A 13,715-nucleotide genomic window follows, 5' to 3' on the forward strand; every position below is an offset into this window, starting at 1 on the left:
TTTGGAAATCTTGTAGACCTATTTCGTTTATAATAGGCTCTTGTCCAACATCCTTATTCATTTTTCGGGAGATGACCAAAGCCGTTAAAATATAATTAATTATGTATAGACCCTAGGGGCTTATTTTGGCTTCTAATGGATCCGTACAAAATGGCGGAGCTTAGGAAACCTGGAGACAACGGTCGACCCCCCCCCCATGATCAGGCACGTAGCCAGAGTTTGATGTTTTTTTTTTTTTGGGGGGGGGGGGGGGGGCACATACATGTAATCGATCGAGTGCCCCCCCCCCCCCCCCCCCCGCGTGGCTACATGTACGTGCCTGCGCTGCGCTGCCGAATGACGCCAATGGTGATCGATCAGCGCTCTTGAAAACTCGTACAATTCTCGAGTTGACTCTAAAGTTGCGAGTTACTATACTTCGGGAGTAAGGAATTGGAAATTTGGAATTAGAGTTCGTCACGAGCTCTATACGCGTACGACCATCACATGATCGAGTCGACTGCATGACGATTTTAATGATTTGGAATGAGTTGAGTACGCATACGAGCACCAAGTTCAAAATTCTGGAAACCTCTCGACTCGATCGGAAGTTTGCATGTGGTTTGCGGAGTACCGGTAGTTGTGCCGAGTAGGCTACTCTAGTCACCCCGACTTTGCGGGAGTTGATATATCGAGTGCAAATTTTTAGTCAACTCTTCAACGTCGACGTCACACAACTGAACTCGCAAGGCTAGGTTATATGGGAGGCCTGCATGCTGCACTGCTTCATTAGAAAATTAGCTCAGCTCAGCTCTGCCAGTACAGTGTTGATGATGGAGAAACAAAGTCAAATGTCAAGAGTTGCATTCTCTAGACAACCAGGTCAGGAATTAAATTTCATAGATATTTCTAGATCATAGATCTCTAACTTAGATCTAGATCTATCTAGATCTAGGGCTTTCAGTTTCACTTCTTCTCTTCTTGTCGATCCTTCATCCGTCATGTCAGGATGTCCGTTGGTGCATGATATAAGATTGTATGAATGGAAAGAATCATTATAAAATTCACATCTTCTAAGCTCTATGACTTGAAGTCTATATTTCAAGTTCAATTTCTTGTTTCTATTTGCTCTAGAAATCTAGGCCTAGATCTAGGCTACCGCTAGTCTAGACCGAATTTTCTGTCTCTTTCGTTCGTTAAGCCTCTAGACCTAGATCTAGATCTAATTTGGGTAGGCCGTAGCCTCTTGCCCAAATAATTAAGAGGCTTAACGCTCTCAAGAGAGCCGACCCTACCCAAATAAGAGGCTTAACGAACGAAAGAGACGGAATATTCGGTCTAACTAAGGCTAGTCTATAGACCTAACTAACTTTACTAAGTCTACATGTAGAATCTAGGCCTGTAGTCTACTAGACCTAGACTATGTAGATCTAGATCTAGATCTAGAATCTATGCCCATATCTAACTAAGATGTGGACTTATTACTGCACTTATCTATTATTTAAAAGAGTTCTTGAATTGAAACGGAGAAGTGGGGCACGTACAGCCAACTTCCAAGGTGATCCGGGACATGCCTCGGGTGAAGTAAATTTGTAAGACGTGTTCTCCTTTTAATCAACAGCGCGGATTCTGCTGGTTGATTTCTCACTACCATTTTCTGCTGAGATGTGCTATGACCTACATCAAGCCTTGGAACATACACTAGCCGTGGCCTGTAACATGACTGGCCCAGCAAGGATCCCATTCTTTGGACTTTTTGCACTTGGTGTTCATTCAGAGGTAGGTTATTCATGTCATTAGACCGAAAGCTTCAGTCTCTGATATCGACGGTTGTTCCGCTGAGATTGCATCTGGCTCCTCTGACCGCTGTCAACAAATGTCAGTTTTATTACAGAAATGACCCGTATCTTTATCAGACGGTTATTTCTGTCTAGTTATACATGTACTCTTCACCCATCTCTTGTCCACTTTAGGCATGGTTGTATTTTTTTTTGTATTTCCACTTTATTTTGTTCTTTTACTCTTTTATCTTTATCTTCTCTTTCTTTTACTTCTTTTTCTTCTTTTTTTTTTCTCCTTCCATTTCGTCTTCTTCTTCATCATCGTCTTCTTCTTTTCCCTTCTTTTCTGTATACTTCTAGACTCTATATGAATTTTTCCATTTTCGCTTTCTACTACTTCTTCCTTAACCTTCCCCCCTCAGCCTTTACTCTTCCTCTCTAAATCTCTCCCACTCGTAATTTCAATAAGTTACAGTGTATTTGCAAACGTTACTCCTCACTTTTCGGTTTTTACTCTCGATATTTTCCACCACATATATTGCTCCGTGTACCGTTTATTGCTTACTTCAGTCCTTCTTCTTTCACATGATTTCAGTAGAACTATGTTACTTTATGCGATTTAATTCAGATTTCTTTCTAATTTATGTTTCCATATGTTGCAATAAGCTATATTTCTTGTATTTATTCTGATTTATTTTTCCAAGTTATATATTACATTATGTGTTCATAATTTGTAAACTTTTGTATTTCGGCTTAATGCCGTGATGAAAGTTTTATTTGAAATAAACCATTTTGAATTGAATTTTAAAAAGTACATGTATTAACAAAACAAAATTTTGCATTTTTTATTAATCAGTCAATAGTTTGCTTTACCTGACTGCTAAGAAAGCATGTGTATGCTTGTATTAAAGAAGGCAACCAGGGGACCAATGGCTTTAAGTCCTCCCCAAGGACTAAGTCTCCCTATCTATCTCTCTCTTTCTTGATCTCTCAACAGAATCTGTTTCCACTGCAGCATGTTCGAGGAAACTTCTCCAGACTTCAGAATGCACTTCATGAGTTAAAAACATTTGCCATCTCGCAACACACCAATCTCCCACAAGCATTACAGGATGCAGTCCTGCAATTCAAACGACAGTCTCAAACACTCAGACAGGTAAACTCTCTCTAACATTCTTATTTTGGAGGAATGAATCCTGTTTTGAAGCTATTGTTTGAACCCTCTCTATTTATGAAATATTCTGTTTAAAACAAGAAGCAAAATAGCCTGTATTTCTAATTTTAAATGTGAAGGGTTGGCAGGTATGTGGCATTTAAGTAATGACATTTTGAAGCAAGAAGAGCATCAACTCCTAACACACTCTTTAAAGACTGTCACCACTACTGGGCCAGAAGGGATTAGACCACACAGAGAGCCATCGAGGTCACTGTGACAGGTGGCTATCTCATTAACTCAGCTCTCATTTAACATAAGAAAAAGAGGATCATGGGGGACCAACAGGCACAGATTGGGGAAGTTTTCTATATAGAGGGAGCAAGTAGCTACAAGTATGGCAGTGTGCCTTTAACACAGAAATGGCAATTCAACCTAAAGAAAGACTTACTGTATTAAATGGAGGAAAGAGATAGTTACAGTAATTTCATCTTGTCTCCATATAATTTTCCCTGTTTCAGACGACAAGTTTCAGTTGCCAATTAGAGGTGATCATTATAACATGCAAGCAAGGAGGAATGGTCTCGAGACAACTAGATCAGATGCTCAGCCAGATGGACCTTGAAAGCATTAGGGTGTGTATCCATCTAATATATATATATATATATATATATATATGATTTTTATCCAATTTTTTTTTTTTTCCCGATTTTTTTCTTCCCAATTTTTTTTCTTTATTTTTCTTCCCAATTTTATCCCTATTTTCCTGATTTTCCCCTTATTTTCATTATTCTTCCCTATATTTCCCTAATTTCTCTAATTTTTCTTACTCAAAAGGGGGGAAATGTTGTTAGATACCATTTTCCCTCCCGAATCCTCTTCTTTTTTTTTTTTTTACTCAAAGGGGCTGAGGGAGAAAAAAATAAAAATGTTTTTGTTTAGTGCTCACTTTCACCCCTGAAAGAAGTATAACAGATAACAGTATATACATGTACAGTATGTGCCTCCAAGAAGGATACACGCCGAATAATACTTTAGTTCTCATTGAACAAACTTATAGTATTATTATATTGTTAAAATTTAGTACATGATTCAATGAGAAACCATTTTCAAGGGAAACAACTAATGCGGCCTTTGAAGACAGGTGGTCACTAAAGCAGGTTTGACTGTAGTTTCTTTTTGCCCTTGACCGATTTGTATTTGTTTTTTCACTATGTAGAAGATTCTTGTAGTGAGTCTTGCAAGCGTTTGTGACAGTCCAGTGAGCTCTAATACATCATCATCGGAGAACCTGACTGGTATACTTGATGTTACTACAATAGAACCAGGTCTGTACTACCCTTGGGAAAACCCCGGGGGGGGGGGGGGGGGGGGGGGTCACTCCCAATATGACTGGCTACGCACCAGCGTCCAGAAAAAGCGTCGAAAGGGTGTCTTTTCAGCTACACGGCGACGTCGCCGTTTTCCTCAAAGAGGGGTGTTTTTCAAGCACTAATCGCACAAAAGCCGAAAAAGGGCGCCTTTTCAGGTCTGATGTCGTTGACGTTTTCCTATAAAAGGGGTGTTTTTAAAGCACTGATCGCACAAAAACCAGAAAAAGGGTACGTTTTCAGGTTCACAAGTTTCAACGTTTTCTATAAAAAGGGTCATTTCAGAAAAGGTGCGATACATGTACGCCATTAGGGTCCATTTCATAGGTTGATGGACACGGGTGGGTAGCACTTTTGTATGAGAGTGACCCCCCTGGGGGGAAAACTCCTACAAAATGGAGATAAGAATTGTTTTATTATCTAAGAATGCAATCAGTTTAGGGTCTCCCAACAAATGTTTTTTGTTTGAATTGTAAAGTAGAAATAAGGTTTTTTTTCACACAGAGATTACCATAGAATCAGGGGGGTGTTTCATAACGCTGTTCGTAAAGTTACGCATGACTTTACAAACGACTTGTATATGAAGTGCCAGTTAGGATGCCCAAATTTTTTTCTGATATTTCCAATAACCTCAATTATATTATGGCAAAAAATATACTTTGCATTAAAAATGTTTGCTATAATAAGAATGTTAATCTACATCTGCACATTTCAACTTTAGTGGATGTAGTGAATATTGAGCATCCCATTTGGCTTGTCATGTATAAGTCGTTCGTAAAATCATGCGTAACTTTACAAACAGCTTTATGAAACACCCCGGGGTAATGACTATAGCTGCAAGGCCCTAGCTTGCAGAAAAGTATGTATCTTGCATATAATTTCAAAATACTACATTAAAAAACAATTCTGTATATACATGTCAATGGACATGCTTCATGATTATCACTCATTATGTTGCCTCCCTTTCAAAAAAGTGGTAACCATGTTTTTTTTGTCCAAATTACCATCCACCATGGTAATCATGGTACCAAATGATGACCCTATGTTTATTATTGTTTGATACCATGGTAACCATAACAAGGTCTATTTCTCATGGTTACCATGGTGGATGGTAATTTGGACAAAAAAAAAAACATTTTCTATGCAATTCTTCATCCATCTCTGCGCATACCTATCTCATTCTGGAGGTGTTTTTGTGTTTCCTCAGGGGAGCTGAGTTTCCAGTCCTTTTTCACTGGGTGGTTTCATGACTGTGGCACCGACAGAGAACAACTGCATCTCTTATTTCCAAATGGAGGTATGCTGTAATCTTTCATTCTTAAATGAAGATATATGTCTTAATAACGTGGTCTATTTTTCGCATAGGTATACTTAAATAGCTATCATTCATTCTTAAATGTATACGCAGTTAAAGGGATAGTTGAGTTCTGTTGCAGAGGGCGCTACACAAAATAATTTTTTGGTGAGATAATGAAAAACTGAGTGTCAAATTTGAAAGAACATACAAATTTAAATGACATAATCATCTTTGTTTGATCAAAATTGGTTCAGATACGGCTGAAATATACATAAATATAACAATTTCTAATACTTGTGTACCACCACAAATATAAGATAATTTGAAAAGGCGGTTGAAAAAATGAAATAGCGTCTTTTACGTCGTATTTCAACCAATGCCGACGTTGGCTTTTTCGTGTTTGTTATATTAAGCATAACCAGCCGGCCCATGTATTGTTATTTTTAATTGATTAATTATTTAATGGTCACCATATTTTTTTGAAGGTGGAGCTGAATTGGTATGGTCGTATTGGCTAAATTTCACATATTTTGGGATCTAAAATTACCTTCATAGCAATTTTAGGTTCTAAAAGGGCACTAGAAATGTCATAGATAAGAATAAGAGCAATAACCATGCACATCGGAGGCACTGATTTGCGGTCTGAAAACAGAACTCAACTATCCCAGAGATAACTTTTTCTCTAGTGAGCATATGCCTAACTAACTACAACTCTCATTGTCAAATGAAGGTAATCAGTAATATAACTCTCTCTCTCTTATCTTATCTTTCCTAACGTAGGCATACACCAATCACTCTATCTCTTTTAAAAGGAATAATGCTATAGTATCTTGGAATTTAATAATTCTGAAGATTGGTAGCTGACATCATATAGGGTACATTCTTCAAGAAAAAAAATGGGTATCTATCCTTCTTTGAGCAAGTATTTTTATATAAACTTTGGTAATGTTATTTTCAACAAACATGATTGAGGTAATTTGTTGTCGGTATACTATCTGAACTTGGATTAAAGTTGTAATATTTCACCCACTGTTTTTTAATTTTTTATTATACACCAATCTTTTTTTTGTGTAGATTTATACAAGCTATTTTGTTAAAACGCAATAATATAAAACCAGGGGGCGTTTCATAAAACTTGTCATCAGTGACAAATGACAGTTTTTGTTATAAGCTACTAAAAATTGTTGCTTCTGATTGGCTATCAGCAGATTAATTGTCACTGATTTTTGTCATTTGTCATTAAAAAAAGGCTTTGTGAAACGGGCCCCAGTAGAGTCCTTAAATCAACAGCAAAGATGTCAAAAGTGAGTAACATGTCATAGATTTTTGTGAAAAATACTAGATGTAGATGTTGGATGCATAAAAAGAAGAGAAGATTGTGCTTGTCACAGCTTGAATTGGAAAGAGCCTATAAAATGCAGAAATTATTTTTGTTTTGAAGCTACCATCCCTGCTGTAATTGATCTTGTCTATATGTAGTGATGTCCTCAGACAAGCTGGTGCTCAAGTGTGACTTACAAGAGCGATTCATTGATCCATCATTGCTGCCATTCAATACACAGTTTGTAAGTACATGAATGTATCGAAAATAATATCGCTAGTGACATATTTTGTTTGTCTTGCAATGTATGGTCAACAAGTATGGCCCTCACCGAGAAAGCAGCCCGTGGATTGGTTGAGCATGCCATTGTTCTCACCCGGCCCGATTGGTTGAGCACCCGTGTGCTTCGGCAATAGGCCTTCGTTATTGTTTCAATTATCGATCAAATTATGTGACCGCTGGTCCACTCGTAGAGTATAAAAGACACTTGCTTACAATATATTTTATCACCTGACGAAGTGTTGCAGCGGCACACGAAATGTCATGATCTTTTGATTCCTTATTGACCACATTGCGAGACAAACGAATGTCACTAGCGATATTATTTTCGATACTATATCCGCAAAATATATTTAGCATTACATAAATGTATATTAAGGTAGTTGGTTTGTTTGTTTTATCTGACTGCTATCAAAGAAAGCATGTGTATATGCTTGCAATTAAGCAACCAGGGGACCGATGGCTATAAGTCCTCTCTGAGGGACTAGGCATTTCCTTTCAGGGAGGGTAGGGATTGATCAGGTGCTATGATCTACTTTGTTGCTTTAGCAATGACATAGGCCCGAATTCACAAAGGAGGTTTGTCAACAAACCTAGGTTTATATTTACAAGGTTTGTAAAAACGCGTTGAAACGCGTCATATGACGCACATAAACCTAGTTTTGTCAACGAACCTCCTTTGTGAATTCGGCCATTAAGTTTGTTCTTTAAAACAGCAGATGACGTGTGGTATACCTAACAAACCAGCTTCATCCAATCAGTCTGCAGTAAGCCAGCAGCAGGCCACTCCCGTCATCAAACTCAGGGTCATGCAGATGGTTAAACTCCAAGGAATATGTGATTCACTGGTGAGTCATAATATACATCAGAGAGAAAAGTCTGGACCGAAACGTGACTAAAAATTTGCCTTTTTGTTTCATCCGGTACCTGGACCCGGACTGGAACATGAAATAAAAGGAATATGTTTACCGTAAATTTATAAGAATATTGATGAATTTTGGTATCAGTTTGTAGAAAAAATAATGTTCTACGAGAAAATTATGACTATTTTGTTTGGCCCGTTTGGTTTTTTTCCTTTACGAAATGTCAAAGTTGGGGGTGCGGCGCTGCGACCTTATCGCCGGCAAAAACAGTAAATACAGTAACTAAAATTCAATATGTATCAATTGAGTAAATATTGATGTGCTTTCTTGTGTGATTTTTTATCATTGAATAAATAAATTGAGTAAATTGCATATTTACATGCATGTTGTGCTTTGTTTCTAGATGTTTGGACAACCTATGGTTGTGAGACCTACAGCATGCTGGAAGCTAGACTGGGAAGAACTAGACTCTAATCAACAAAATTTCCATGCTCTGTGTCATCATCTACATCATAGGGTATGTAGTACACCATAGGTTAACAGACCTTCCAGCCTTTCCGCTTTTGGCATAAAATTTCCACTTTAATTTTCTTTTTCCCCTTTTCTGCCTTATTTTATTTTCCCCTAAACAGTTTTTTTTTTTGGTCAAAAAATTTGTATATTTAGATGTCAGATTGTTGAATAAATAATATTTTGTTTTTAACAGGAGATGTGTCTTGTCACAAGACTTGAGCCTAGTGAGTCGACTGTGTATCCAAGCACTTCTGCAGTACCTAAACCAAGAGGTCATTTCATCATCCTCCCCTCACCGTCAATGTCTCTACTCATCAAACCAATAGCAGTCAATGAACTCATGCTACCTGGGGACTATCAAATACCAGCTGAGAAACCAATCTCAGATAGTCTTCAACTAGTCGCACAGTATCTAGACCAAGTAAGTATAGTAAATGAACTCATGCTACCTGGGGACTATCAAATACCAGCTGAGAAACCAATCTCAGATAGTCTTCAACTATTCGCACAGTATCTAGACCAAGTAAGTATAGTCAATGAACTCATGCTACCTGGGGACTATCAAATACCTGCTGAGAAACCAATCTCAGATAGTAACTAGTCGCACGATATCTAGACCAAGTAAGTATAGTCAATGAATTAATGCTACCTGGGGACTATCAAATACCTGCTGAGAAACCAATCTCAGAAAGTCTTCAACTAGTCGCACAGTATCTAGACCAAGTAAGTATAGTCAATGAACTCATGCTACCTTGGGACTATCAAATACCTGCAGAGAAACCAATCTCAGATAGTCTTCAACTAGTCACACTGTATCTAGACTAAGTAGGTAAAGTCAATGAATTCATGCTACCTGGGGATTATCAAATACCTGCAGAGAAACCAATCTCAGATAGTCTTCAACTAGTCGCACAATATCTAGACCAAGTAAGTATAGTCAATATTAACTCATGCTACCTGGGGACTATCAAATACCTGCAGAGAAACCAATCTCAGATAGTCCTCAACTAGTCGCACAGTATCTAAACCAAGTAAGTATAGTCTCTAAATGCCAACACTTCTTATTCACCACCACCACCACCTGCACCACAACTACTACTGTGTACTGCTAATACTGCTACTACTAATACTACTTCTACTGCTAGTAGTACTACTAGTACTACTACTGCTATTACTACTACTGCTGCTGCTAATACGAGTGGTTTAAGGCGCTTGACTGGAGATGTGAAGGTCGAGTGTTCGAATCCCGACACAGCACTAATATCCTTTGGCAAGATATTAACCTGCACTTGCTACTCTCCACCCAGGTGTTAAGTGGGTACCCGGTAGGATGCGACCATCATTGTTGGGTTAAACAGTTTTTGAGCGTCAAGTAACGCCTGACTGGAATGCTCCCCAGGAAGTGGAGATTGTGCACACAGTGTGCGGGGGCAAGCACTGCTGCTGCTGTTCTTCCAAGGGCCTTGCAATAATTATTACCCAGCAATTGCCATGCAGGCCCCCATTTGCACCGTCAAAGAGAGTGGCAAATGTGGATTAATGCCTTGCCAAAGGGCGTAGCTGATGTTAGCTAATCTGGGTATTTAAAAAAAATCTTTTACTAAAAATTATTCTGTACTTGTGTTGATCCATAAGTAATGAGCTATTCCGTTTTACATATCAAATATTTCCTTTGTTTCTTCAGCTGGAAGTTCTCGATGCTTACAATCCACTGATAAACCATTGCAATCTCACTTCAAGTCTGGTTGGATTAATGAACAAGACATCGACTAGACAGCCTAGGAAGACCAAACAACAAGCCACTGTTCCAGTACAGGTCAGAACTTAGCTTAAGCTATGGTCACAAATCTGAGCAGCGACCGACCGATCAGTAGCCTGCTCGGTTGCTGCTGGAATTTAGGCATCGACCAGCAATTAGTTGGTGCCCCGGCGGCGACCGCCCAGGCACCGAGCGTATTTTGGGCGGCGAGTGAAAAGTGAGCAGGCGCCGCCCAAATTTTAACTCCGCGCTAAAACTTCAGCGGCGACCGAGCGATGCCCTAAAAACGAGCGGTGCCTGGGCGGCCGCCGCTCGGTGGCCGGGCAGCCGCCGGGCAGAATTGGTTAAAAACTCGCCGCTCGGCCGCCGAGCAGGCTACTTTTGGGTGATGTGACCATAGCATTATTAATTTCCAATAGGGCATTTTCGTAATGTAACCAAAGTTAATGCATATGTCTTTGTGAAGTGCCTCAATACAAATTATTTCATTCACCTGATAAGAATAATTATTGTTTCAATAAACTCAAACTGCATACATTTGTTGTTGCCAGGTAGGACAAGCATTATGGCTTGACCTACCTAGCAACACTTAATATATGCAGTTTGCAAAAACCCCTTTGGCAAATCTATGAAAGGTTGCATCATCTTCCGTTTTCGTTTTACAAAATGAGTTACAACGCGACCAACCAGCTAGACTCTATCACTTCATTCGAAATTCCTAATGAGTACATTGGGACCATGGAGGTTACTTTGTTATATCAGGGACCCGTTTCACAAAGCCTTTTTTCAATGACAAATAACAAAAATCAGTGACAAATCTGCTGATATAACCAATCAGAAGCAAGGATTTCAGTAGCTTATAACACAAATTGTCATTTGTCACTGACGACAAGTTTTGTGAAACGCCCCCCGGGTGGCTTAATATATCAGAGCTCTTTATAACCAGTTTCCATTGTACAATAAATGTAGTTGTAATAACGTACTTATTGTGTATTACTTCACTTTAGTATATATATGTAGAGGTGTCGTGGTCGAGTGGATACGTAACCGGACTGTTGATCATACGGTCCGGGGATTGATTCTTGCCGCGGCACTAATGTCCTTTGGCAAGACATTGATCTACATTTGCCACACTCGACCCTGGTGATGTAAATGGGTACCTGGCAGGAATTAATTCCTTGAAATGCTCAGGCGCCATAATGGCCGCCTTGCTCAAGCCAGGGTAATAATTGGTGCAGCGCCAGGAGCATCACAATGTGACGGACCTGTGCGCTTTATAAGAAGCCTCCATTGTTACTATTATCATTAGTATAACAAGCATTCTCCATAGCAGGAAATGAGATTTTGATGCTGCCTGTAAGTATCGGGTTGCATGGTGATGTAGATATACAGTAGGCTTGCGGGTGCACCATGTGAGAGAGAGGGAGGATTGAGGAGTCCTGAAAAGGACTCTCGGTAATCTTTCTTGAGGGTGTGTAGTCCTGAAAAGGACTGTTGGGGTAGTCTTGCAAAAGACTGTTGGTTATCTTTCTTAGTTTATAGTTCTAAGGAGAACTATAGCGCTTGGAGAGGATGAGTGGCGGGAATGGCTCGACGTTTCGAACAGGTTGACTATCCTTTGTCAGGAGCCCAACAGTCCTTTTCAGGACTACACACCCTCACGGAAGATTACCGAGAGTCCTTTGCAGGACTCCTCAATCCTCCCTCTCTCTCACATGGTGCACCGCAAGCCTACTGTATAAATTAGATTTTGTTGTTGTTGTTGCTAACAACACGTCCTGCCTGTTTCTTTGTTGACAGCCTGCCTTTGGTGGTAGAGGTAGAGGAAGAAGAAGAGGCTCTACCCGACCTCATCAGTTCCAACCAGCTAGTCAACTCCTAAATCAACCTCTTCAAAAGAAGTTCTGTGGACTTCCTATGGAGACGGATAACTGTGATTTTGACTTGTAAGCAGTGATGAATGGATCAGTTCCAACCAGCTAGTCATCTCCTTAACCAACCTCTTCAAAAGAAGTTCTGTGGACTTCCTATGGAGACGGATAACTGTGATTTTGACTTGTAAGCAGTGATGAATGGATCAGTTCCAACCAGCTAGTCAACTCCTAAATCAACCTCTACAAAAGAAGTTCTGTGGACTTCCTATGGAGACTGATAACTGTGATTTTGACTTGTAAATAAGCAGCAATAAATGGATCAGTTCCAACCAGCTAGTCATCTCCTTAATCAACCCCTACAAAAGAAGTTCTGTGGACTTCCTATGGAGACGGATAACTGTGATTTTGACTTGTAAGCAGTGATAAAGTGGTAGAAGAAGAAAAAGAAGAGGCTCTACCCGTCCTCATCAGTTCCAACCAGCTAGTCATCTCCTTAACCAACCTCTACAAAAGAAGTTCTGTGGACTCCCTATGGTGACGGATAACTGTGATTTTGACTTGTAAGCAGCGATGAATGGATCAGTTCCAACCCGCTAGTCATCTCCTTAACCAACCTCTACAAAAGAAGTTCTGTGGACTTCCTATGGAGACGGATAACTGTGATTTTGACATGTAAATAAGCAGCGATAAATGGATCAGTTTCAATCAGCTAGTCGTCTCCTTAACCAACCTCTACAAAAGAAGTTCTGTGGACTCCCTATGGTGACGGATAACTGTGATTTTGACTTGTAAGCAGCGATGAATGGATCAGTTCCAACCCGCTAGTCATCTCCTTAACCAACCTCTACAAAAGAAGTTCTGTGGACTTCCTATGGAGACTGATAACTGTGATTTTGACTTGTAAGCAGTGATGAATGGATCAGTTCCAACCAGCTAGTCATCTCCTTAACCAACCTCTACAAAAGAAGTTCTGTGGACTTCCTATGTAGACTGATAACTGTGATTTTGACTTATAAGCAGCGATGAATGGATCAGTTCCAACCAGCTAGTCATCTCCTTAATTAATTTTGACTTGTAAATAAGCAGCAATAAGTGGATCTGTGCTGAATCCTGACCTGAAACCAATTATGGTCTCTGTGGTTTTAATTATCAAGAGAGGGAGCTATACAACCGCGTCAACGATCGCTGAATATTGTAGGATCGCACATGCTTCCAATATGTTCATTTGATCCGAATTCATGTCCCAATACCAAAACTTTATATTACCTTTAAGCGATAATATGAATTGTTGATTTTTATGCCTCCGTTACGAAGTAGCCGGAGGCATTATGTTTTCGGGTTGTCCGTCCGTCCGTCCGTCCGTCCGTACGTCTGTACGTACGTCTGTACGTACGTCCCGTTCTTGTGATCGCGTTATCTAAAGAACCGATTGATGGATTCCTGCCAAACTTTGGTAATGTATGTATCTTGCAGAGCCGATGAACTGATTAGATTTTGGGGTCACGAGGTCAAAGGTCAAAGGTCAC

At 39.7% G+C, this 13,715-nt stretch overlaps 1 protein-coding gene across 3 annotated transcripts; it reads left to right on the top strand.

Moving 5' to 3' along the window:
• The first annotated feature begins 336 nt into the window (after positions 1-336).
• LOC100893539 (meiosis 1 arrest protein) lies at positions 337-13,078 on the top strand. Of its 3 annotated transcripts, none has more exons than XM_030989316.1 (12): positions 337-861; positions 1,601-1,758; positions 2,758-2,916; positions 3,435-3,548; positions 4,133-4,241; positions 5,491-5,580; positions 7,060-7,145; positions 7,897-8,028; positions 8,447-8,560; positions 8,750-9,079; positions 10,241-10,372; positions 12,116-13,078. In XM_030989316.1, exons 1-12 carry the CDS (start codon positions 753-755, stop codon positions 12,263-12,265), a joined length of 1,683 nt encoding a protein of 560 aa, XP_030845176.1. In that variant the 5' UTR covers positions 337-752; the 3' UTR covers positions 12,266-13,078. The 3 variants fall into 3 exon arrangements, with proteins under 3 accessions (XP_030845176.1, XP_030845178.1, XP_030845177.1); XM_030989318.1 differs by having other exon boundaries at positions 8,750-8,977; XM_030989317.1 differs by having other exon boundaries at positions 7,900-8,028.
• The last annotated feature ends 637 nt before the right edge of the window (positions 13,079-13,715 follow it).

Source organism: Strongylocentrotus purpuratus, unplaced genomic scaffold (assembly GCF_000002235.5).
Source record: "Strongylocentrotus purpuratus isolate Spur 01 unplaced genomic scaffold, Spur_5.0 spur5_scaffold_18, whole genome shotgun sequence".
NCBI lineage: Eukaryota > Metazoa > Echinodermata > Echinoidea > Camarodonta > Strongylocentrotidae > Strongylocentrotus > Strongylocentrotus purpuratus.

What these genes read in the sequence shown, in the direction of transcription:
- LOC100893539 (XM_030989316.1), top strand. Translation starts at nt 753, where the DNA reads ATGCTGCACTGCTTCATTAGAAAATTAGCTCAGCTCAGCTCTGCCAGT. An exon ending in TGCCATTCAATACACAGTTT is followed by an intron (nt 7,146 to 7,896) that starts GTAAGTACATGA and finishes TCTTTAAAACAG; the next exon opens with CAGATGACGTGTGGTATACC. An exon ending in AAGGAATATGTGATTCACTG is followed by an intron (nt 8,029 to 8,446) that starts GTGAGTCATAAT and finishes CTTTGTTTCTAG; the next exon opens with ATGTTTGGACAACCTATGGT.